Source organism: Acomys russatus, chromosome 28 (assembly GCF_903995435.1).
Source record: "Acomys russatus chromosome 28, mAcoRus1.1, whole genome shotgun sequence".
Classification (NCBI taxonomy): domain Eukaryota; kingdom Metazoa; phylum Chordata; class Mammalia; order Rodentia; family Muridae; genus Acomys; species Acomys russatus.
The window spans coordinates 4,217,845-4,243,903 of record NC_067164.1 but is presented as its reverse complement, the minus strand read 5'-3'; the positions used below and the strand labels follow the sequence as shown (position 1 = coordinate 4,243,903).

The window sequence follows — 26,059 nt, the reverse complement described above, 5'->3', positions numbered from 1 at the left end:
GCTGCCTCTAGTCCGGCTCTCCTCACCGCCCCTTGTAATTCACTGCTAGACTGCTCTGTGCGCCACTACTCTGAAATGTTTTCATTAATTTCATTACTGATATTACCCACCCATCCCCAGTACAGAAGAAGCCTTTTCTTCTTCTTCACTCTAGAGTTAGAACTGGTGGCCATGATCTGCCCTCTACTGGCCTTCTTTTCCCCTGGCTTCCATAGTCTGTTGCTGCTTCCCCTTCCTGTCTGACAGTCTCCTCTTCCCCTTCCTGTCTGGCAGTCTCCTCTTCCCCTTCCTGTCTGACAGTCTCCTCTTCCCCTTCCTGTCTGGCAGTCTCCTCTTCCCCTTCCTGTCTGGCAGTCTCCTCTTCCCCTTCCTGTCTGGCAGTCTCCTCTTCCCCTTCCTGTCTGGCAGTCTCCTCTTCCCCTTCCTGTCTGGCAGTCTCCTCTTCCCCTTCCTGTCTGGCAGTCTGCAGTCTCCTCTCCCACTTCCTGTCTGGCAGTCTCCTCTTCCCCTTCCTGTCTGGCAGTCTCCTCTTCCCCTTCCTGTCTGGCAGTCTCCTCTTCCCCTTCCTGTCTGGCAGTTCTCCGCGTCCCCCCTTCCTGTCTGGCAGTCTCCTCTGCCCTTTCCTTCTGCTTGGGCAGTCTCCTCTTCCCCTCTCCGTCTGGCAGTCTCCTCTTCCCCTTCCTGTCTGGCAGTCTCCTCTTCCCCTTCCTGTCTGGCAGTCTCCTCTTCCCCTTCCTGTCTGGCAGTCTCCTCTTCCCTTTTCTGCTCTCTAAATGGGATGGTTCTTGGGACTTCTCTCTGTGTTCTTACCTTCTCAGCCCTCTTTCCTGTGGACAACTCCTTGTATAACTATAGCTGCTGTGTACCTGTATGAAGCTACTAATGGATCTTTATTTTCAGATGCAAAATTTTCATCCTTGTGTTTCTAGTTAACTTAGAAATACCACTTTCCATGTCTCCAAACTCAGTTCCTCTAAAATGATACTCATTTTGTCAAGTCAGTTTCTCCTAAACAGGCTTTTTGTATTTTTACACCATTTGATTATATTCCCTGAGCTAAACAGGAAAATGCTTTGGGAGTGTTTTCATTTACGTTAGCATCATGTCACACATCCCACGTTCTCGTCTGCTGATTCTTGTGTAAGTGTGTCGGCCACTTACAGTGAGCGTCTTTATAGCTAGTGTCCTCACTGTCTCGAGCTCCCTTATTTACATAGCATGGTCAATGAAATCAGTTCCTTAAACATTGTAGGAGCTCAGTAAGTGATCCTTGAATGAAATAAGATGAAATGCATACATTTCCACCACCTGGCAATAGAATATTAATTTTGGCATTAACTAGGTTTTGGCCCCAAAATTGAATGTATATTTGTCACAAAAAAATGAAATTTGTGGTAAATTCCAGAGAAACTTTTAAATAAACCTATATTAACTAAATATTAGTGAATTTGTACATATAACTTTATATATAATTGACAGCAATTTGAAGAGCATAACTGCATTTCACAGAATTACTATCTATACTTTTTTAGTTACCTGTTGTAATATGTTTTAAGATACTAGATTTGGTATGTAAATATGATACATTTAACTTCTGGTAACAAAACATTAAAATGGTGTAATCCAAACTTTTCACTGCAAAGTAGTAGAGTCCAGCCTGCCATACTGATCTTTAACTTGTCTGGTGGTTTTATGTGTCTACATTTAAAATGGAAAACCAGTGTTGAGGTGTGGTGGTGCTCATCTCTAATCCTAGCCCTTAGAAGCTGAGGCAGGAGGACCATAAGTTTGAAGGCAGCTTGAGATACATAGTAAGACCTTGTTTTTAAAAGAAAAGAAAAAAATTGTTAAGCAAAGAGTTCAGATGTCACTGTTCATGATAACATTCTTATAACTAAATCTATTTGCTGTAGTAAAATGAAATTCTAATGTGACCCTTGAGGCTTTGGCAAGCTCCATATCATTAAGAACGTTAAGAAAGAAGACACTGACCAAAGTCACTACAAATGATATTACTGAGACGTTTCTGCCCCAAATCTTAATTTAGTCTTCTGGATTAACTAACATAAAGGAGCTAAAATTGGGAGGACTCTTTTTGCCTGACAAAAAAAGGGGCCTTTTTTGTTGAAAACAGACTTGCTGTCCCCATTGGCAACTTTCATTTGAGTTCTCGTGTGCGCGCGCGCGCGCGCGCGCTCTCGCTCGCACGCGCGCTCTCTCTCTCTCTCTCTCTCCCTCCCTCCCTCCCTCCCTCTCTCTCTCTCTCTCTCTCTCTCTCTCTCTCCCTCCCTTCCGCTCCCCCTCCCTCTCACCCTGGTTCACCTTCCCTCCTGTTTTCCTCATCCCCACTCCCCTACTCCCCAGAGAAGGGGAATCCCACACCCACCCCAGCATAGCAAGCCCCATCAGGACTGAGGCCATCCCCTTCCTCTGTGGCCCAGCGAGGCAGCCTCACCAGGGGAAAGCTACAAAAAAACAGATAGCAGATTCCAAACATCAGCCACCCCTCCTTCCCTCACTAGGGTACCCACGTGACAGCTGAGCTGCTACATCTGTGCAGGGGGCCCAGGTCCAGTCCATGCATGGTCCCTGATAGGAGCTCCAGTCTCTACAGTTGTCCCCCCTCAAGACCCTGGTTAATTGGCTCTCTTGGTCCTCCCGTGGACTGAGCTGATTTTTTTTTTTATTTTTTTTTTTTATCTGTACTCCAGATAGTACTATTTGAATGGCAAGGCAAAGTAAAAGGTTTCTTCTAAAGGTTTGGAATATCTTGTTGTAAACTGCTTGTTTTTATTTGCTAATTATGTCAAGCTAAAAGCCGACTTAGGCCTATCAACAACCATAGAATATATCAAAGCCCTCCCTTCTTCCCGCAACAAAAACGCCAAAGAAATTGTTATTACCCAGGCCAAGTTTTAGAAGATAACATTTCATATTTTCAGAACCTGGTTGTCACTGAGTAGGAAGAAGAGGCGGCTTTGTAGGGTTTTGTGCTTTCCTGGTGGTTGGAGTATGCCACTAATGTATCAATCTGTTCACAGAAATCACTGCACAGTCAGATGCTAGTGAAATTCGACAGGACTGGAAACCTACATTCCTTAGTAATGAAGAGTTTACACAATTAATGTTAGAGGTATGTCCAGATTTAATTTTTGAAAGTTTATTTTTCTAAAATTTTAACAGTGGTTAATTTTAGTATAGTTTTAGCAGTGTTATTAATAAGTCTTAATTCAGTCTAATGTAATAAGCTCTGTTTGTGTGTGATTACAATTGATCAGAGTATTGTAAGCAGCTAATACCATGTGGTACAATAATACCAAGTTTTTCTATTTTTGTTACTTGAAAATTTGAGGTGCTTTCATATAATTCAGAAACATGGTTGCTGAGTCTTCAGCCTGAGACCGCCACTACCCTCTTAACAGAGCATAGCACGTGTTATCACATCAAACCCTGTGATGAGTTGTGCCTGCTCTACTCCAGCCGAGCTACTGTGTAATAATAGCATGGATTGTAGAGCTTGTGAACTACAGATACTTTTCATAATGCTGGAGGCCGAGAGCCCAGCAAGGAGGCCCCAGTGGGCTTGGTATGCAGTGAGAGTGCTTGAGTCTAGTTTAGAGATGGTCTTCTTCTGTGTCTGGGCTCTCAGGAACTCTTATGGGGACACTAATTTCATTTTGGAGGCTTCCTCACATAATCACCTCCTACCCACCTTCCCCCAGTACAGGAAAATAGGAAGTTAGGTTTCAGTATAAAATTTGTAGGACACAGCGTTTAGTGTTTAGCAGCACCCTACTGGACAGCTGCCTAAGATGCATACAGATGGTAGCAATCGATGGTGTTTTGAAATGAAAATATGTATTGAAAGGTAATTATTCCGTAAGTAGAAACTTTTAAAAGGAAGTGAGCGATGTTCTTCTGTGACAGAATTGCTTTTAAAATAAGTCAGAGCAGTTTTTGCTTGTATGTGGAATGTAACATCTCCCAGCAAACTTTTGGCTGTACTTTTTTACTTTTTTGTCTTTTCCTGGGTAGTTACCATTTATTGTACAGAAACTAGTCAGAATTCAGTATCAGTTTTCACAAAAACTTACAATAGCAAACAGGTGCTTTGCTTTGTAGATAACAATGATTTTTAAAAAATTGTAAATGTACTAATCCTGGTACTGAAGAGGGTAAGGGAGAGTGGTTTGGGGCAGGCCAGGGGTGTTGTGGGTAGCCTGGGCAGCATGTGGAGAAATGCGTAGGTATAAGAAGTGAAACTGTTAGGTAAAGAATATATCTGTATCATGTATGTATAGATGGATGTTTACATTTACCAGGGTCTGAAGCAAGATAAGACATTTTCATCAGAAGAGTGCTTTTTGTTTATTTGTTTATATTCTGGGGTGTAACAATTAGTGAATTTTGTTTGTATGTTCATTTGAAATTATTAAAATTTGTTAAGAGTCTAGATATATGTAAGCATTTAAACTTACGCTTTAAGACTGAAGGATAAATACTTTTTTCCTGTTAGCTCATGGAATTCTCATAACCTCTTTAAGAAGATGTTTGAGAAAGGGAAATCCAGGGGCAGAGTCAGAAAGCTTGCCCGTGTCCCATAGTCTAGGCAGTGGCTCTCCTGCACTGTATTGCAAGGATGCCGTGTCCCAGCCACCATTTCATGCACTAGCTCTGAAGTGAGCAACTAGCTCATTAAGTCAATGTACAGTTGATATACAACTTAAGGAACAGTCGTAATCTCGCTAGGTTTTTTTTCCTCTTAAAAGAAGTTTGACATTGTGTACAAGTATCTCTTTAAATGTATTGTTTGTGAAAGGATACACACAAGCCAGTCTCTATAATAAGAAAGAAAATTCATCTTTATTTTATAATCCCAGTACAATTGTTCATTCAGTAAGATTTTCTGTGTTCATTATAAACTACTTACCTTTCTTCATTGACATCAGATGTTTCTTGCAGATTAAAAATATGTATTTTATTTATATTGTTCATGCTCCTGTTTTACTACTAGGTTAAATAGGAAACTGTTATCTTCAGGTTTTTTTTCTAATAGGAAGCTTTTGTATTAATTGCCAAGGTCCATGTATTACATGTATACACAGATATATATTAAAGAAAGGGAAACCAAAACTTCTGGTGATGCATTATAAGAACAGAAAGTATAATCAGAGTTTGAAATGGAAGTTAATTCTTTGATGAATGTTCTCAGATTTTTAAGTTCACATAACTGAACAATGTTTACTTTTGATATATAAAGAATGTTTTTAATTTCTTGCCCCAGCACATGTGTGGAGGGCAGAGGACAACTTGTGGGGTTGGTTTTCTCCTTTCACCGTGTGGGTTCTGAAGATTGAGGTCAAGCTGCCTGGCGTGGCAGCAAGCACTTTACCCATTGGGCTATCTTGGTAGTCCAAATATTTTAAAGTTTTTGTATGTACTAAGTAAATGTATTTTTTAACAGTAATAGGCCAAGATGAAAGATATGTATATAGGTACATATTTTATATCCTTAATCCAAATGTTTGCACACATATGATTTTACATGCTTCAAGTCTTTGCTGTTTTCTGATTGAATATGAAAATTGTAATCATAGCTTAGAACTGGATTTGTTCATAAAATACTCTGGGTATTTGGGGGCATGGGGATCAAGTTAGACACTGCCTGGCAGGACTGTGATGTAGTTGTGTTATTCTTAGGTAGTCATGTTGGTTAGATGGTAGATGAGGAAGCAGGCCCTGGACAGTTTTCAGCTACATTTCTCATGCAGGCTTTATCTTAATATGTTAGCATGGCTGGGACGAGAGCTTAGACCATCTACTTAGTATGTTAGTGCTGTTGTTACAGGAGCTTAGATTATTTAGCTCATCTTGTTCGTTACTGACTATCGCAGAGAAGTCCAAGCTTGTTTACCTCAAAAAGCTAACTAATGTCATAGCTAGAGGTGAGGTCTTAATCTTCACTTGTGTTGCCTCCCTCTGTCCTTGCAGCGCAACTGTGCCCTCTTGCACTCTTATCTCTATTGTCTGAGGAGTAATGTGCTGGAGCACTGGGAGTACGCATGGCAGGACAGCAGTCATCTTGTTTAAGTCACCTCTGGTTACATGCTTCCTTCCCCTTGGCAGCTGACGGCTTCCTCACAGTCTGCAGGACAAAGGGCTCACACTCCATGTCAGCCTCATCTTTACTAAAGATCCGCAGTGAGCTTCTGCCCCCTTCTCTAGAACTGACCTTCTACTCCGCACAGACTAAATAATCACTGTTACCAAGGAGAAAGACAGGGTGTTCAAAGAAACGAACAGTTTCCTTTATGCACACAGTAGGAAGGCAGGGACAATTCACAGCTGTCCATCGTGGCGCGGAGTCTGCTCTGCCACGTTTCTCTACTCACCCTTCTCAAGGAAGTTCTGTTCCTCTACTTGAAGACTTCCTGGCTTGCAAGCTGTTGATGCTTTTCTATACAAGAGGAAGGAGCAGGCTTTTCCTCTAGACGTGGGGCTAAATACTACAGCGTTTTCGTTTCCATTTCAGTCACTGTCTTCAGAGAAGAGAGATGCCCTGTGGCTCCTAGCGGTGAGTTAGCAGCAAGGATACACCATCACAGTGAAAAAGTATTTGCTTTAAAAATTGACAGTGTCCACATGAGAAAGCATAGTTATTTTTCCCCTTCCTGTACACCAGTGTGACTCTTAACAGTAGCAACCAAATAATTACTGATTAAATCATAATGGGGATTATACTGGAAGAGTTGACTTAAATTACAAGTTTCAAACCCCTGATTATCTAAAAACAGATTTGTTTGATTCGTTCTAGAAAGTAAACAGCTATTTAAAATAAGTATTCTCTTGAACCCTATGTCTCCCTTAATAGGAGAGACTAGGTGGGGATTGCTAACTTTCACTATACATTCAACAGTTAGAGACTAGGGATATAACTTTGTAACAAGACATTAGCCTGTTTGCAGGTTTGAGGCCCTGCAGTTACTCCCTAGCCCTGTAAACAGCTGTAATAGTAATAAATTGGAGCTGGGCATGGTGGCTCGCCTGATTTCAAGGCCAGTGTGAGATACAGAGCCTGTTTCAAGAGCACCCTCTCCCCCTCCCCCTCACATACAGACATACACCAAAACAACAGAAATAAAGCCCAGCTTGGAGTGGTTGCTTTCCCTCCTGTTCCTCTCCTGCAGGTGTCAGTCTTTTCATTTGCACTGTGCGTTCATCTGTGCCCAAGCACAAGGATGACTGCGACACACACAGTTCTTAGCAGCAGTGGTGACCCTTTGAGAGAGCTACTTACCGAAATAAATTACTTCCCCATGTGATCTTTCTCCTTAAGCCCTTGTCATCTTTGCTGTAGTTTTTTTTATTTTCACTGTGTTCTTTTGGTACATGAGCCCTTTAAAGTAACTCTTGTTCCTGCCTTGTTTTCCTGTCAGGTGAGGAAGGAGTTATGCTAGCCCCTCCCTGTCCACACATTCTGAGTTCATTGTCACTGACCTGCCTTCCTGTTGGCATCGCTCTTTGAAAATCACCAAATTTGCTCATTTTCTTGTTTCTTGTCCTATCTGGTGCCACCGTACCATCCCTCTTCCCTGCCAAGCTCTCTTCCACAGCTTTTCCTGCCTTTGTCATTTCTCTGGCTCTTTTCTTACTCTTCGTGTTCCTATTTCAGTAGATCTTCCGAGCTTCCCTTTGGCTTGTTGATTGGAGGGTTCAGCTCTTGAGCTGTCACTCCTGTGCCTGTGGTTACCAAATGAAAGCACATGGCATCCTCTGTAGTTTTCTCTAACATCTCTCCTGAAGGTGTTTGTATTTCTTAGCACATGGTTAATCCTCTTTTCTTATTGCTACTAATTTCATTCAATATCCTTACTTTTCTGATTATCCCAAGGCAGGTTTTCTTGATTCAGTTCTCTGTTTTATATATTTCTTCCAGACCTCTAGTATTGGAACACAGCCTACATAAACGTAACGCTTCCCTTGGCATACAGAAACCGATAGCTGTACCAAGAGTTTGGGCCTCACATGGTTCAGCCTCAGCTCAGGCTAGGGCTCCATTTCTTCTTAGGCCAGCACTCTGTTCCTCCCGTTCTGTTTCTACCCTTCAAGGTCACGCTTGTCTGTGTTGGAGCGTCTCCAGGTAAGCTGTAGAGAGTGTGTCATACAGGACGTATGTGCAGCTGTAAAGGCAGAACATGATGTCTTACCTTTAGAAACCAGCTTCATAGGTAGCCAGAGTAATTTTTCCCCTCTGAAACATCTAAAGATGCACAAAATTAGTATATTAAGGTACTGAAAGCAAAATAGCTGCCATTTTGATTATACTCAAATAGTTTAACAATAAGTCTTTTGTCATTTAGCTTAATGACACTTAAATAAAATGCTTTTTTGTTACGCTTAACTGATCATTATGTTTAATTTCAGGCTCTTGATGGTTTTTTTTTAGCGATCATGACAGATGGAAGTATAATATATGTGTCTGAGAGTGTAACTTCATTACTTGAACATTTACCAGTAAGTATGGAAATCCTGTAATCTCTTACTTAATGTCTATGTTAAATATTAGAAATAGTAGGAAGCAGACATTGAGGGTGATATGAGCAGTGGTTGAAGAGTTGGAATACAGGCTCCAGGTGTGTCTTTGTGTTAGCATTGCCCTTCTCTCAAGCCGCCCTAGGCCTCAGCCATAGCACCCAGCGCTTTAGCCTCTGCTCTTCTCCCCTTGCATCCCAGTGCTAGTTTTGCAGTGTTTCTTTTTAGTGTGATGAAAGCATCGTGCCAAAATACCAAAACAACAGCAATGAAACCTCCTAACCAGATGTTTGCTGAGATACTTATTGCTGTTAGGAGAACCCATAAATAATTTTCTCAAAAGAGTGACTTACAAAGACTAAAAATAGTAGATGTAGCACTATGTGCAGCGTGCGCTGGACTGGTAGTGTAATAATGGACATTGCATTCTAAAACAGGTCAACAAAAGGAGCGCTGGGCTGGAGATGTAGTGCAGTGGTATTTAGCATGTGCTGGAGCCCTGACTAGGAGCAGCAGTGTGTTACTAAAGAAAGAGGAGACACAAACATGTGCAGTGAATACGGGATCCTGTGGGGCTCTGCTACTCTACCTCTATGACTTGGAACCTCGGGAACAGTGCAGTGGGAGTGGTCAGCTAAATCTGTAGAACCTCAGCCTCAGGCTGTAGAGGGTCAGGACGAGGGAGCTGACGGTGCTAGTTTTTGTACACATGGATCGATCCTTTATAAACACTCAGACTCCATAGGAAAGCTTTGCCATCCCTTTTGAGAATAGCAGATTTGCCAATTCCCTGTGGCCTAGTTGCTCCTGGAGTCCCCTATAGGTTGTGTCCGTGTCAAAATACACATTGACTAGGGTTTCACTCACTAAGGGCTTTCCTGCTTCTCCAGAAACTGGGGGAAAGAAGAGAAGAATTAGAAGTACATTGAATAATTTTGATTGGCATGATGAATACCTTAATTGTGTTTGCTTTTTTACTCAACCTGTGTTATTGAATATTCATTCTATATTGAACACTAGGTTAAATGCTACCTGCAATTAAAGGTTTTTGAAATGTATTTGAAATTTTTATATAATGTGTTTTATAAGATGGGCTTGTGATACAAAAATTGTAATATTTTAAAATTACTCTTGAATTTTTTATTGTTTGAAAATTTACAACAGTGCAAAGCAAACCATTCTGTAAAGATTTCTTTAAAAAATTTTTTTAATATTTTAAAATATTTAAAAAACAAAACATTTCTTTTCCTCTGGTTTCTGGGCTACTCAGTACCTTATATGAAGAATGGGCTCTGCACTTCGTACAAGGACAATTTTTTACTGAAAGGCAGTTAGTAAACATGGTATTCACTTCTTTTTAATTTTTATTAACTTTGATTGATGTGTATGTATGTCTTTGTGCTTATATACCATTGGCCTGTGGGTGCCACAGAGGCAGAAGAGGGTGTCGGATCCCTGGAGCTGGAGTTACAGTGGTTGTGAGCTGCCTGATGTGGGTGCTGGGAACTGAACTCAGATCTGGACTCTGGAAGAGCAGCAGTAAGTGCAGTAAGCAGTAACTGTTGAGACATCTCTTTAGCCCCAAGTACCAGTTTCTAGAAGTGGCTTGACTTTATGGACTTTCGTCTTCTGAAAAGTTCAGATAAAGCCCAAATCTAAAGAATGATTGGACAGTGAAGCCCGAGACTGCAGTAACACATAAGCTCATTGGCATGTGCGGAGAGAAGATGAGATCCAGTGGGGAAGTGGGGACTGGAGCCTGGGCTGGAGCTTAATTGGTAGAGCGCTTGCCTAGCATGCACATAGCCCTGTGTCCCCTCCGCAGCTCTTCAGTCACAGCAACAGTAAAATGCACTATAACAAGAGAACAAGAAAACCCAAGTAATTAATCCTTCTGTAAGATTAAGATAGGACTAATGGAAAATGAGGGTAGTTACTATGCTTTTAACCACATTATTTTTGTTGTTTTGTTTTGTTTTACAGTTAGTATAGTTGTACAATGCTAAAGCCAGGAATTCTTATCTCTTTATTCATAAGAATACTGGCTGGTGTTTTAGAACCACTCCGTAATTATTTAATGAGTGAATAAAAATGAATTAAGTAGTTGGCTATCTTAATGACTCCTTTTAAAATGTTCCCAGGGGCCTTGAGAGATGGCTACTTAAGAGCACTTGCTGCTCTTGCAGAGGACCCAGGGTTCCCAGCGTTTGTGTCAAGCAGCTCACAGTTCCAGGATCTGGAAGTGCACATAGCGCTCATATGTATACTTATGTGCACGCACATACCCGTTAACTAAATAATAAATAGAACTTTAAAAACACTTCCTAATTTAAGAAGAGGGCATCAGATCCCCCGGCACTTGAGTTATAGGTAGTTGTGAGCTGCCATGTGGGTGCTGGGAATTGAACCTGGATCTTCTAGAGGAATAGCCAGTGCTCCTAACCCATGAACTATCTCTGATCCACAGCTGGTGGATCTTTTTGTGTGGAATAGTTTAATCACAGTTTGAAATGGACAACCCGACAGGGCTAATTGATACCAAGTATTTGATCTTTAATAATAATCCCTCAATACAAACCTCACTTTTCGATTGCCTCGTGGTTTTTTTTTTCCAATTTTATATTTTAGAACCATTTTTAGATTTACAGAGAAAGGCAGCAGGTATCTCTTTCTCACGAAAATAATTGAGGGGGTGAAAGAATCCAGAGAGCTTGCATTTTCTTTTCTTCGTTTGCGTTGTACTTGGTAACGAATTGGGTGTGGTGCATGTGTGTACTAAGTGTACATGATGTGGGTACTTGCTGTGTCAGAGCTTGATGGCAACTTAAGTCTCAAGTGATTAAGGGAGCACGAAGAATAGTGGTTGATGGGACGTTGGCAGCTGTGCGTGAGGCGGTGGGGAAGTGCTGCCTGTGGTACTCCTCTCGGCACTTAATTATAGTCTTACCTCTGAGTAGGAAGCAGCTGACGCAGTAAATAATACTAGGAAAAGTTATTGGTTAAGAACAAACAAAACTAATTATCAGTTAACACTTCGTTTTTATTTCAAATTCATCTTTTTTATCAAGACTACTCTGTGCCTTCTGATCAGTGCGTACATTTTATACGTTGTCAGTGAAAGGCAGTTTTCTAGCATCTTGCTATTCATGCCTCACATTTCCATTATTCTTTTAGTAGTTTTTCAGTTCCAGAAGAACTCCTCATTAAAATACAGATGTGGTTTTAGTGTGGTTACCTCTTAAGCTATTATCAAATAAATGCTTGGTGCCAAATCATTTTCTGACTGTTGTATGTAAGGCACAGAGTTTAATGTGCCTTGATTGGCAGGGAAGAATAAAAAGGGATGAAAGATAGGACCTTTTTGTTCATTGTGGGCAACAAGATATAGACAGTAAAAGAACAAATGCCCCTTTTGGACATAAGTATGAGCTATGAGTTCTAAAGGAATTGATTTGTATTTGTGGTTTTAGGTGTTAACAGTATACTGTTTTGAAGGAAGTGATTTTTAAAATTTTTTAAAACTTTTACTTAAAAGATAAATACATCATTTCTGCCTCCTCTTTCTCCTTTGAATCCCTCCATGTCCCCAGTCATCCCATCTCACACTGATGACTTCTTTTTCTTTATTATTGTTGCACACATGGACATACACACACATATAAATACAACTTGACAATTCACCTTGATGTTGCTTGTGTGTATATGGTTTTAGGGCTAGCTGTTTGGTATTGAATACCAGCCAATGGGCTCACCCCTGTGAAAGACTAGTTCTCACTCTCTAGTAGCCGTTGGTAGCTTATAGTTCATTGTTTGAGGTAGGTTCTTTGGGATTTCCCCCTTTCATATTAGCATCTCTGTTGGTGGTGTCATTGTACAGGTCTTGTGCAGGCAGCCGTAATGTTGAGGTGTCATTGATGTAGCTTTCTTGTCATTTCTAGGAGATACAATTTCACACAGACTCTGGTTCTTAGTCTTTCAGTCCCTTCTACTGAGATGGTTCCTGAGCCTTAGGTGTCGGGACTGTGCTGTAGGCGTGTCCACTCAGGTCGGCTCACCACAGTGGGTCGTTCTCTGCACGTCACCGTCGTTTTCTGCAGTGGTCTCTGTCTGCTGCTGTAAAGAGACACTTTTTTTTGGTGAGGAGTGAGAGCTACACATTTCTGGGTATATAAGGATAACGTTTAGGGTGCAGTTAGGAATTATGCTGGTCTAGTAACGGGGCTGAAGGAGGTTCTTCTGTAAGAGCCATGGCCTCACTAGCTAGGAATACTCGGCTAGGGTTCTAGTACCAGGCATGCTTTCTTGATGGAAGTAGTTTGAATTGTTCTTTGAAAAATGTGAGATAAAGATGTGGAGTTCACCAAAGCTATTGCACTTCATCGAATATAGAAGACTTTGATCTCTAGAGATAAGCCAGAAGTCATGTACATCTATGGGGAGTGGTAAATCACCCTTTCTCCCATGATTTGCTTTTTAAAAATTTTTCTTTTATGCAGTGGAGCTGATAGGTACAGTCTTTATGGGTGTATAAAATATAAACAAAATGAAAGTGCAACTGCTTTGCAATCACAGCTTTATCTACTTCTACTTCCTATGGGTCCTTGAGCTATCAATAGCTATTTCTAGAATTAGAATAGTTTGGGAAGTAAGAAATCCAATAAGATGGGCTGGACTCCGTAGGAAAGGTGAAGTTGCCGAGGTTTCTTTATCATTGGTACTTAACGAGAGGAGCTGTCATACTCATCCTTGAGTCCACAGCCATCACCTGTTGTAGCTTTCCTGGCATTTGTCAGACTGCTGTTTGGTTATTGGATAATAATTAAAGTTGCATATTATGGGCTGGAGAGATGGCTCAGAGGTTAAGAACACTTGACTGTTCTTCCAGAGGTCCTGAGTTCAATTCCCAGCAACCATATGGTGGCTCACAACCATCTGTAATGGGATTGGATGCCCTCTTCTGGCCTGCAGGTGTACATGCAGGCAGAGCACTGTATACAAAATAATAAATAAATAAAATAAAGTTGCATATTAGCAAGAAAGAATTAGAATGCTGGCTGTCCATTTTAGACAAGGCTTTTGGCAATGCGATAAAGAATAAATGCCAGAAAAGGCAAAATAACAGTGAAAGGACATGCTAGACTATGGCAGTATAGTAGTGTCAGACCTCCTTTTCATTTAGCTTGTCACTGTTTCTGTATACTCATGATGACATCCCATTTAATAGGTGCTTAAGTAAAGTGCAGGCATTTGTCTTAGAACCAATAATTCTCTCAAATTTCTCGGTTCAGTTCAAGTTGGTGAAACTAAGGTTTTTGAATAGTGTAGCTGCCGCTCAGGACCACGTCAATCATGGATCTGATGATTCTGGTACGTTAGTCTTCTCAGTGTCAGTTGTTTCTTGTTTTTTGTTTTAAATACGGAGTTTATAGCTTGACATTATTGGTTTTTATATATAATTGGAGATTATTCATATGTGCTTTGTTATTTAATAGCTATTAGATGTGTTAGAGATAAATGCCTCTCAAAGTGCTGTTAGATAATTTTTTACTTTTTTATTTTTCAGTCTGATCTTGTGGATCAAAGTATATTTAATTTTATCCCAGAGGGAGAACATTCAGAGGTTTATAAGATACTCTCTACTCATCTGCTGGAAAGTGACTCATTAACCCCCGAGTACTTAAAATGTAAGTAGGTCCTCCTCAGCAGATTCCCTCCTTTACCTCTGTAAGCTTATGAAGACCATGACATGCTTAACTAAAGTCAAGTAGCTGCGTTTTATGAACTCTCTTAAGTGCTTTTAAAAGATAGAGGTATATACACAAATAAAAAAATACCAGATCTATTCCAGTGTACAGTGAAGTCTCATCTTGTTGTAATTGATCACAATTATGCCACAAAACTGTAGTATATAAAGATGGAAATTGGTCACATGTTTTTAATTTTTAAATGAAATCTTGCTATATTTAATGAACTACTCTTTGCTAGTCCCTGCCATCAAGTAGCACAGGATATTTTGGTGTAGTGAGGCGTTTCTGTAGATTGAGTGGAACTCTCACTGCTTTCACTCTTGGTGTGCTGGTTCCCTTCACTCGGACTCTTACATACCAGCCACTGTGACAGGGGACATATTTCTTTGAATTCATTGTTTAGCATGTCTAACATGCTGGGGAGAACTTGGTGGAGCACAGATGCTCACAGCATGACAGCTGGGAAAACAGAGAAAGGAGAGAAGAGCCCTGCCGGGGCCTGCTTCCTCCAGGCTGCCCTCCTCCTACCGTTTCTAGAGCCTCCCGCGGTAGCCCTTGAGCACCTGCGGCCCTTTGTGCAGACAGTGCATGTCCAAACCATATAGTTGCCCTGAGGAAAAGCAAGAATTGTTGATGAAGGGATATAACTCAGTGGTGAAGTGCTTGCTTAGAATGCACATGATCCTGAGCTCAGTACCCCCAAACTACAAAACAAACAAAAGAAATGTGTGGGCATCTAAACTTAGTATATCATTCTATTTGTGTGACCATTAGCTATTAGTTTTTAATCAACTTAAACGATTCCTTCCATTTGTTTCTTTAGATGCATGAACTTGTGTACATACACATGTGTGTATGTGTAGCCATGTTAAGAATGGGTATTCTATCAGAAGGGATTGGAAGTGGAAACTGACTGGGAGCTTGTATATAATTGTTTATAGTCGGATTTGCATTACGTTAGTCCTTAGACCATTCTGATCTGGTACTTAGAAGAAAGATTTGGGCTGGACTTAATATAGAAATCAATTATGTGGCTTTAAGCAGTTATTTGATGCCACAGAATAAATGGTGTTAGTTGAGGGAAATGCATAGAGAAAGGAGAGGTAGAACGGTGGCGTTTGGAGATGCCAACAGGACAAGGAGCAGGAGCTGGTTTCAGGGGCCTTCAGAGGAGCAGAGCTGCTCAGAAAACTGTATAAAAAGCGCTCTGCTCAGAAGATAGACCTCCTGCTTTCAAGATCAGAGCTGTCTTAGCTCAGTGGCTTGCTGAAGGCCTCTGAAAGAGTTGGTGCACAGCAGAGTTCCCTCCTCAGGAAGGAAAAGCCAGTGAGTTAAAAGGGAAGCTGCTTGGCCTAGACTATTAGCAGGCTGTTTTAGCTGTAATGATGATGAAGCTGGTACAAACAATGGGATGTTTGTGCAGGAGCTGAGGCAGGGTTATCAAGGACTTAGTATTTATCCTGTACTGCTTAATGTTTATTCTTTACACAATAAGAGAACCAGTGAAGACCATTTGGGTGGTTTGTAGTTGGAAGGGGAAAAATCAAGGTAGAGAATTTTGAAAAAGAAAGAAACAAACAAACAAACCACACTAGGGACGAAAAAGGGGAAATGTATAATTCACAAAAGAAGTAAGGGTGGAGGAAAACCATGACTGAGAGGTTGGTAGATCCAGTATGACTAAATCTGAAAAGGTTTTGAAAAAATAATAAATAGAATTTGGACCTGTTGAGTTCGTGATAAAGCCAGATTCGGAAGACCATAAGTGTAATGTAGTGAGGAAAAGAAGAAAGGGCGTCACACTTGGGATACGAGACTGTCATGCGTAAATGTCTAGTGGGTGAGAAGGCTATAGGAGTTAAGGAGCCACCCAGCATCAGTGAGTGTAGAAAGGGTTTTAAAGGGTTAAGCCCAAAAAGTCTCTGTGTAAGTGTCTAGTGTCAGCCAGCCAGCAGAGTACAGTAACGTAGGAAGGCAAGCTCATGCTGGGAATGTGCAAGAGCAAGTTTTCAGACAGGCCGGAAGGAATGAGGACATCCGCCTGAGGCTGACAGTATGAGTGTCAGGAATATTTGGAAGGATTACTGCTCTTGAGGAAGTTAGAGAAGTGAGTCCATGGAACCAGAGCCCGTTGAAAATGGAGTGAGTTCTCTGAGTTTACAAATAGGTTAGCATGAAAAACACTGTTGAAATCACGGGAGACCGGATTAGATGTAAAACTGTAGGAAGTCAGGGACCAAAGAAAACTTGCAGTTGCTAAGGGATAAATAGCAAGTGCATGGCCTGGCCTTAGAGAAGATGAGAGAGACTCTCTAAGGTAAAGGGAGAAACACTAAGCCTGAGCCTGAAGCAAGGGATTACAAATTCTAGAGTGTGTTGCTGGATGAGACCCTACCAAAAAGTGACAGTAACAAAAAAGAAAGGGAGGCCGTTAGCTTTAAATGGAGAACAAAATGTTTTTGTGACATTGATTGAAAAGTCCCGGGGGAGAGCAGAGGATTAGCTGTCACCTGTGCTGGCTGCAGTCCTCTCCTGCAGGCACGTAAGTGCCATGCAACACTTGTGATGGAGAAAATGACTGTGCACTTACCCAACTTTTTATCACTTATTTCAGCAAAAAATCAGTTAGAATTCTGTTGTCACATGCTTCGAGGAACAATAGACCCCAAGGAGCCATCCACCTATGAATATGTGAGATTTATAGGAAATTTTAAATCATTAAACAGTGGTAAGTTTATGTATTTTAACTAGCTCTTTTTATTTTTCCAAGCTTTTAGACACTTAAATATCAGGAACGACTGTCTGTTACCAGCTTAACCAATGATGCATGTCTCCTTGCTGTTTTAGTGTCCACTTCAGTGCACAATGGCTTTGAAGGAACTATACAGCGCACACATAGGCCTTCTTATGAAGATAGAGTTTGTTTTGTAGCTACTGTCAGGCTAGCTACACCTCAGTTCATCAAGGTATGTTTCTGATTTTAGTTGCTCTAGTGCAATTAATATGCATATTATTTCATAATATGAGAGTTCTTGTGAGATTTTTGTTGTCTTCAGAAGGCTGAACTTCTACCAACATTGAAGTAGTAGTGGCCAGTGAGTTCTTCATTAGGCATGAATGAGTCTTTTATCTTACCACAGTGAAGGATATAAGCACTCATTAAGTATGTAACTCCTTTGTAGTGTTTCTTTGCAGGTGTCCCATGGTAGTGTGTTACCATTTCCTTGCTTTTGTACAGAACTTAGTGTGTGTCATTCACTATGATCCTTAAAGAAGAAAGTCCAGAAAAATAAAAATCTAGACATTTTTAAAAGAATGGTTTTATTGGATATAATTTGCTTTTTGATTTTTTTTAAAATTAATTTTTCAAATGTATATGGGTGTTTTGTCTGCATATATGATTGTGTACCACGTGCATGCCTGGTGCCCAGGGAGGCCACAGAGGGCATCGAATGCCCTGAAACTGGAGTTACATACAGTTGTGAGTTACCATGTCAGTGCTGAAAGTTGAATGAGAGTCCTCTGAGCAGCCAGCGTCCTTAACTGCTGAGCTGTCACTCCAATCCCTGCTCTTTGAATTTTAAATTATCCATTTTTATTTCTTGCATCCCATAAGCAGGTGAAGGCATGTAGAAAAGTGTAATATTTCAGTGCTTAGAGACAGGAAAGAAGCCAGAGTGACGCTATAATACAATATAATACAATACAATACAATACAATACAATACAATACAATACAATACAATACAATATAATATAATATAATATAATATAATACAATACAATACAATACAATATAATATAATATAATACAATACAATATGATATGATATGATATGATATGATATAATATAATATAATATAATATGAAATACTGAGGTACAGAAGGTCTTCAGCTAGACTAGCTCTGCCTGTTAGCTGGAGGGCAGGTGCATGCTGTGTCTCATTTAATTCTTACACTTGGAGACAAATGCCATCATAGTATTTTATATTGGAGGAAACTCAGGTGTGGGGAAGTTACCTGCCGAAGTCTCGTCTAATAAATGTGACCTGATTGTAGCTATTTTTCTTTCAAAGCCCCAGTTTTTAACTGTTACAGAAGATCATGTCAGGATGCAGAGGAAGACGGTCCAACGTTCCTTTGTACAACAGAAGCTAGGTTTCATGTATGTGAAGGGAGGAATAGTCAGTGTATTAGAACTCATATCAGAAAAGTAAGCAGAGGTCAGGCAGGAAATTCCTTCTGTCTGTGGTTTTTCTCCATAGAGAGAGTTCACTGTAAGAAACCATAGGCGAATTTTACGCAGAGAAATTATATACTCACATTTGAGCATGACTAAGGTAATGGTAACGGCTGACCTCCAAATAGAAGACAGATTGAAGGATGGGGAGACTTATGAGATGCTGTTGCAGTGAGGTGCGTCATGGAGGGTCACAGAAGGCAAGTGAGAGGGAGTGGACTTTAAAATACCTACAAGGTAAAATTGTAAGTACTTAGGAGCTGGAGAGATGGCTCAGTGGTTCAGAGCACTACTCTTAGAACTACAGTTTGGTTCTCAGATCCAGTGCCCTCATCTGTCCTTCACAGGTGTACATGTGACATACACGCAGAGAGACACACACATGTATACCTAAATAAAAGCAAATCTTTATTAAAAGAAAACACAGTTTGGCCATTTAGATTATGGAACAGTGTGTTGATTCTAGACTCTGTCACTGTACAGAAGTGAGACTATTGATAAGATGGAAAATTGTGAATTGTATATGAAGAGTAAAGCAGTTGGCTGTCTCTGGCCATTTCTAGACACTGAGAAATGAGAAATATAAATCAGAAGAAAGATCCAGATTAAGAAGTAGGATCTTAGGGGTGTGAGTGAGTGAGAATGCACTAGACTTTAACAATTGACCTGAGGCTGGCATCTGTTAGTTGCTGTATTTTATCTGTTGTCTCAAATGATTGTAAAAATTGTTAGGGATCAAACTGAGGGCTTTGCAAACTCTAGACTAGCACTTTGTATCTCCAGCCTGTCACACTTATGTTTAATATTAGTAAAATACTAAGTTAAGTATTTTAAACTTGTGTTTAAAAACTAAAATGTATTAAAGTTTGTCTAGATGAAAGTTCTTTAATGACTTATATTAACAACATTTAATATTTTCAAGGACACAGAAAATTACTTCTAAATTATACTTGTTAATTTGTTTATAGGAAATGTGTACTGTTGAAGAACCCAATGAAGAGTTTACGTCTAGACACAGTTTAGAATGGAAGTTTCTATTTCTAGATCACAGGTAACATGACTTTTACATTGTATGGACTTTCAGGTACAAATTGTCTAATCAGGATTTTGAAATTCATTATCTATTTTTGAAAAAAAAACCCACTCCCCAAATTAGTTTCTGGCTGTAGTATCACTTTTGGAAAAGTTGTAATACTGATTTTTTTTTTATTATCATAATATAATTTAGGGCACCACCTATAATAGGCTATTTGCCATTTGAAGTGTTGGGAACATCAGGCTATGATTACTATCATGTGGATGACCTAGAAAATCTGGCAAAATGTCATGAGCACTGTAAGTAGATCTTACTCTTTCCACTGAGAACTATTTTAAAACACACAAGTAGACACTCTATTGTGCGAGAGAGAGAGAGAGAGAGAGAGAGAGAGAGAGAGAGAGAGAGAGAGAGAGAGAGAGATTTAGAACTATTTTTATTAATATATACAGAAGGGACAAGTTTATACTTGACCTTGTTTTTAGATAAAAAGGAAAATCTTAGTAGTATATTAAAGAATTAAATAAATTTTCCCAAATCAATTTAATCACAAAACCCAATTTTTCTTTAACATCAGTTAAAAGAGTTTAGAACCTAACATATTAACTAGTTTGGGAAATTTTACTTAACAATTATTTCAAACCATGATATTATTCTGATTTTAGTTTGTTAAAGCTTTAAAATTAAATACTTCAGACATATCATATGTGACAGTACCTTTGGGAAAAACAGTATGATTAGTAACTGCTGTTTCCTAAGTTATACATCTAGTCAAGTACAAGTTAACATTATGAGTCTTTCAGTGTATGGAATTTATTGTGAATGAAAATGTGTAAGATCCACAGTAACTGATGGTAGCCTTGGGATCTAGGACTTCTTGTTATGTGGGAGAACCTTCAATCTTTAAAAAAAAAATCTTTATAGTTGATACATATTTCTGAAAGCTAGAAAGTAATTATGTCCATATAAAGAGTTAAATGTAAATGACTTTTGTTTTTAAATTCTAGATTCTTCATAGTTAAGTACAGATCAAAGGAAAAAAAATACTTGTTTCTTTTCTTTTTAGTAATGCAGTATGGAAAAGGCAAATCATGTTATTATAGGTTCCTGACCAAAGGACAGCAGTGGATTTGGCTTCAAACTCATTATTATATCACTTACCATCAGTGGAATTCAAGGCCAGAGTTCATTGTTTGCACTCACACTGTAGTAAGGTAATAACTCTTTTAGAAAAATTTTAAGGTGTAATAATAGCCAAATATAGTTTTGTATATGATTTGTTAGTGAAAGGTAGTGATCTTTTCCCAGTTTAATACTTAATATTTTTTAATGTTAAGCTTAACTTAGGAGGTAGGAATATGATAAAGGTAGTATTGCGTTATGTAGCAAAAGCTGTACCAGCGTTCAAGTGCCAGTGTACTGCACACAAAGCAAAAGCCAGGGCAGCGGTGCCAGCATCCTTCCTGTACTTAGTGCCTCTTAGTTTGCATGCTTTGCTCCTACAGACCACCTGTAGGTCCCTACAGCATACAGATTGAATTTAGGCAGTACACTGCAAATAGGTATTAGGTTTGCTTAGCACATAGAATAGTGTACAGAATTACAGATGGTCAAGTGAGATACATAACAAACGCCAATTGGTTGCATCTTTGCAGTATTTTGGATAAATGGCAACATATTAAAATTTGATTCTTTCATTTGTAGTTATGCAGAAGTTAGGGCTGAAAGACGGCGAGAACTTGGCATTGAAGAGTCTCTTCCTGAGGCAGCTGCTGACAAAGTATGTTTCTTACAGTCTCTTTTTAAAATATCTCATTTCCTAATAATTTGTGAGAGATATTTTATTGCAATTTATAATTTTTATTTTGAATTTACCATTTTAAAATTTCATTTGCTTCTAAAAAGGAATTGAAGGTCTTGCTAAATAAAACTTAATTAGGCAGGAGATTGTTGGAGTTAGGGTGCTGATGGGCATGAGTAGGAAATGTGGCAGGTTTTGATCAAAAATGAGGCTGCTGGACTGAGGTCACTGGCTGTGAGGTATGACCAGGGATTAGTGGCTGAAGGCTAGTGGGGGTTTTGACGGGGACACCAAGGAAAAGAACTCATGGTCCTGGGCTTGAGCAGAGGTGAGTGGGATTACTAATTTAGGGAGGAACACTGAGCCAGAAGTTAGAGTGTCACCACAAGACTAATACACGACCACAGGAAACCATGTGACATAGCATGAGCATTCCACACCCCTGAGCTTAAGGATGGAAGGCAGGAAAGTGTGGCCGAGTTAATAGAAAGGCTTCTTTATCCTATGGAGCTGTGGTCCCAGCGTCTTAAGAAGGCAGGAAACTCCCACTTCTGATGGGACCTATAGGAAGCTGGTGAGGTCTGGTGTTTAGAGCAGATGAGTAAAGAACTAGGAAGAGCTAAGGTAGAAAGCGCAGAGTCACTTCTTATGGACGTTGAAGATGGGTAGACGCGCTGAGAGGCTGGGAAGCAGTGAGAAGTGGACTCACTTGCAAGCTGGGAAGAGCTGCAAGTAACAAAGGAAGAGGAAAGGCGTTAGGTGACATGCCCTCCATCCCACCAACTTTGAGATCAAATAGTTGGCATTTACACATATTGGCATTTATGTACGCTCTGAAATGAGGATGTGCACTTGTTCCCTGTTCACCCCTGCGTGTAGAAGGGCTGTAGGGGGACACTGGCTCTGTTTTCAGTGTGGTTGGGGAAGGAAGCACTAGTACAAATGGAATATCTGCTAGTGTTTCTGCTTTTGGTGCTGGTGAGATAAGTGTTCTTATCTGCATAGGGCAAGGCTGTTGGTTAAGAGAGAGAGACAGATTTATGAACAGTGGGAAAGGCTTGGGATAATTCTTAAGAATAAGAAAATAAGCCTTTAGTACACTTTGGCCCTTCTGCTGACTAGAGTTGAGCATACACTTGAAGTTAGTGACCATCCTAGGCCCCCTGCAGTTGTTTCCACAGACCTTTGAGCCTGTGCGCTCCCGGGACAGGAGGCATGGTGTAAGTTGGCCTTTTAGTCTGCGCTGCTTCTACGTGCTGCAGTGTTCGCCATGACAAGGCGGTGACAGAAGGACTAGCTAAGGTTAGGAACAAGGTCGTGGGAAGATAAGAGGATAGGGCAGTGGGTAGTCCATCCACATAGCAAAACCCCAGTGGTCAGAATGGAAGATTCAGAGTGAATGCTGAATTCCAAAGACTTTACGGTACTTTGTATGTAAAGTAAAGCATCATCTTCTCTTTGTTATTTAAGTGATTTTATTTTATTTTATTTTATTTTTATGGTTTTTTGAGACAGGGTTTCTCTGTGTAGCCTTGACTGTCCCGGACTCACTTTGTAGACCAGGCTGGCCTCGAACTCACAGCGATCCGCCTGCCTCTGCCTCTCTTAAAGGCGTGTGCCACCACGCCCGGCTTAAGTGATTTTAAAGGCACACTTGAGCATTCTAATATTCCCACTGTTAATAAGTACAGTTGTCACCACCATTCATGCATAGAACCTTTTCATCTTACTGACCATAAACCCTGTGGTTGTTACATAGCTTTCCACCCGTTCCCTCCCTTCTTCTTCTTCTTTTTTTTTTTTTTTTTTAACTTTATTTGAGGTATATGAGCTGCTGTATCTGCATATAGAGTCTATATGCACAGAAGAGGCAGGCTGTCAGATCCCTTTATAGATGGTTGTGACCCACCATGTGGTTGCTAGGAACCGAACTCAGTACCTCTGGAAGGGCATCCTGTGCTCTTACACTGAGCCACCTCTCCAGCCCCCTTCCAACTCTTTTCAACTGTGGTTTTCTATTTTTAATTTGGCTACTTGGAGCACCTTATATAAGTAGACTCACAGTATTCGTCCCTTTGTAACTGGCTAATTTTATTTGGTCTGATGTTCTCAGGGTTCATTTATGTTGCAGCATGTATCAGATTTCCCTTTGTTTTGGGGCTGGGTGGTATTCCATCATGTGTGTATCCTCTTATTAGTCAGTGGAATCCTAGGTTGCCTTCACCTTTTATTTGTCATAATACTGTGATTATAGGTAGGGGTACAGATACCTGTCAGAATCCCTGCTGCTTTTCTTGGGTGTATACTGAGACGTAGAATACTGGATCATATGGTAGGTAGCTCTTTGTTGAAATTTGAGTGAAACTACTGTACCATTTTTCATAGAGGCCATACCGTTTTTACCGTCTCACCACCAAGCTGTAAGAGCCCAGGCTTCTTCACAGCTTTACCATATGGTGGGGTTTGGAGACGCTTTTGTGTTAAGGTAGTAGGTGTGTGTGTGTGTGTAGCCCTGACTGGCCAGGGTGTGTGTGAGTGTGTGTGTGCGCGCGTGCGTGTGTGTGTGTGGGTGTAGCCCTGACTGGCCAGGAACCCACTATATAGATTAGGCTAGCCTCAAACTCACAGAGATCCACCAAGTGTCTGGCTTGGGCTTTTGGATTCTCGTCTTTCTAATAAGACATGAGAGAGCATGATTGGTTTTGATGTGTATTTCACTGATGAGTAAGTTTGAGCAATTTATCTGGTGATTGTTTTACGTCCTCTCTGGAGAAGTATGTATGTCCCCCCTTTTTTCTTTATCTATTCATTCAATTATCTATTTTGTTTGTTGGTTTGTCTTTGGGTTTTTGTTGTTGTTGTTGGTGGTGGTGGTGGCGGTGGTGGTTGTTTTTGGCTTCTGTGTGTTTGGTTGGTCTGGGTGTTTTGTTTTGGTTTATGTTTTGGAAGGAGGGTCTTATACAGCCCAGGCTGGCCGTGGACTGGTTATGTATGTAGCCAAGGAGGGTTTGGGACTTCTGATCGTCCTGCCTCTCCATCCCAAGTATTTCAACTACAGGGCTGTGCACCATGTCCAAGATGGTCTCCTTTTGTTTGGGAATTTTGTTTGTTTTTGGACAGGGCATCTTGCTGTTGCCCAGCTGAGATCAGATGATCTCTTATTAGCCTTTGAAAATGCTGTTTAAAGGTGCATACCAGCTAGGTACAGTTGCTCACTCCTGTAATCTTAGTTTTTAGGAAACTGAGGCAGGAAGATTGCCACAGGTTTGTGGCCTGTAGTGTGAGACCTTGTCTGAACAACAAACACAAGTGTATCTCATCACACATGATGTGTTCTGTTTCTGTTTTTAATAAATGAGTTGTCATTGCTGAATTCTAAGGAGTTCTATATTCTAGATATTAAGTACTGATCAGATAATTATGTATAAATACCTCCTCTCTTGTGAATTATTTTTATTCTGTTGGTGGTGTTTCTTGATGCATACAGGTTTTTTAATTTTGTGAGTTCCAATTTACTGGTAAATCTATTTCATTATGTTTTCTTAAAGGATTTTACAGTTTTAGGTCATAATATCATTATATCTTCGGCCCATTTTTAGTTAATTTTTTAACATAATACAGCTGTCTAATCTAAGTCCTGCTATTTTTCTAAATAGAGAATGAAGCCAAACTTTAACAGTATTAAAATGAGATTTTTTTTCTTACTTAGCACACGCGCACGTACACACACATACACATATGCACACTTTTAAACTTATTTTAAACAAAAACTACATGTGATTTGATTTTTTAAATTTTCATTTTGTGTGTGTGAGAACAGAATGTCATTTCTCACAGTGCCTTATGTTAAACAGTCTCTTGATTTTTGCTGTGCACACCAGTCTAGTTGTGCCTTGTACTTTGGGACTCTCACCCGTCCCTGTCCATCTTACCACAAGAGTGCTGGCATCACCGAGGAGTTCTGCTGTGCCCAGCATTAGGTGGGCTCTGGGTATTCAAGTTCAGGTCCCCATGCTTACATGGCAAGTGCTTTTGTACACTAGCTGTCTCTCCAGCCCCTGATAAAACTGTCTTAGGACCTCTGCTTTGAGCAATAAGAAAACATTTCTTTTTCTCTTGTCTCCTTAGAGCCAAGATTCTGGATCTGACAATCGTATAAATACAGTCAGTCTCAAGGAAGCCCTGGAAAGGTTTGAGCACAGCCCAACTCCTTCTGCCTCCTCTAGAAGCTCAAGAAAGTCATCTCACACAGCAGTCTCAGACCCTTCCTGTAGGTGCTTTCACCTGAAAACAAGCGTGCTTCAAACTTTTATTCTAAATTATTTGTGTTGCTGACATCAGGACTTTTGTCAAGTGTGTCTTTCAATTCTAGTGTTTTTAGTTTTGAAGTAGAGGCTTTCAGTAAGAAGCAAATTATTTGTCTTTAGAAAAGAGTTAAGGCCATCAAGTAATAATATGTAGGTGGTGATGTTCCACTTAACTTTCAAGTTATAACAAGAGAAAAACTATTGTATTTTGTTATAAAGGCAAATAATTAAGGCTGTATGAGTGCTTAGTCTGCATGTATCACTGTTATGCCTGGTCTCCCTGCAAGTCAAATGAGGCTATCAGATCCCTGAGTCTGGAGTTTGGGTGGTTTCCAGCCACCCACCACATGGGTGAAGAGAACAGAGCCCTGGTCTTCTGCAATAGCAAATGCTATC

The 26,059-nt window shown here is 40.2% G+C and overlaps 1 protein-coding gene across 3 annotated transcripts in view; it reads left to right on the top strand.

The window, feature by feature from the left end:
- The window catches only part of Clock (clock circadian regulator), an 86,181-nt gene that overhangs the window by 44,453 nt on the left and 15,669 nt on the right, over positions 1-26,059 (top strand). For 2 of the 3 annotated variants that reach the window (XM_051170509.1, XM_051170508.1), the window contains exons 7-16: positions 3,042-3,133; positions 8,425-8,514; positions 14,096-14,216; positions 16,894-17,007; positions 17,127-17,245; positions 19,488-19,570; positions 19,748-19,854; positions 20,622-20,769; positions 21,260-21,335; positions 25,485-25,626. In XM_051170509.1, the coding sequence (XP_051026466.1) occupies positions 3,042-3,133; positions 8,425-8,514; positions 14,096-14,216; positions 16,894-17,007; positions 17,127-17,245; positions 19,488-19,570; positions 19,748-19,854; positions 20,622-20,769; positions 21,260-21,335; positions 25,485-25,626 (1,092 nt within the window). The remainder of the gene's footprint in view (positions 1-3,041; positions 3,134-8,424; positions 8,515-14,095; positions 14,217-16,893; positions 17,008-17,126; positions 17,246-19,487; positions 19,571-19,747; positions 19,855-20,621; positions 20,770-21,259; positions 21,336-25,484; positions 25,627-26,059) is intronic. The other variant, XM_051170510.1, reaches the window with a different exon arrangement.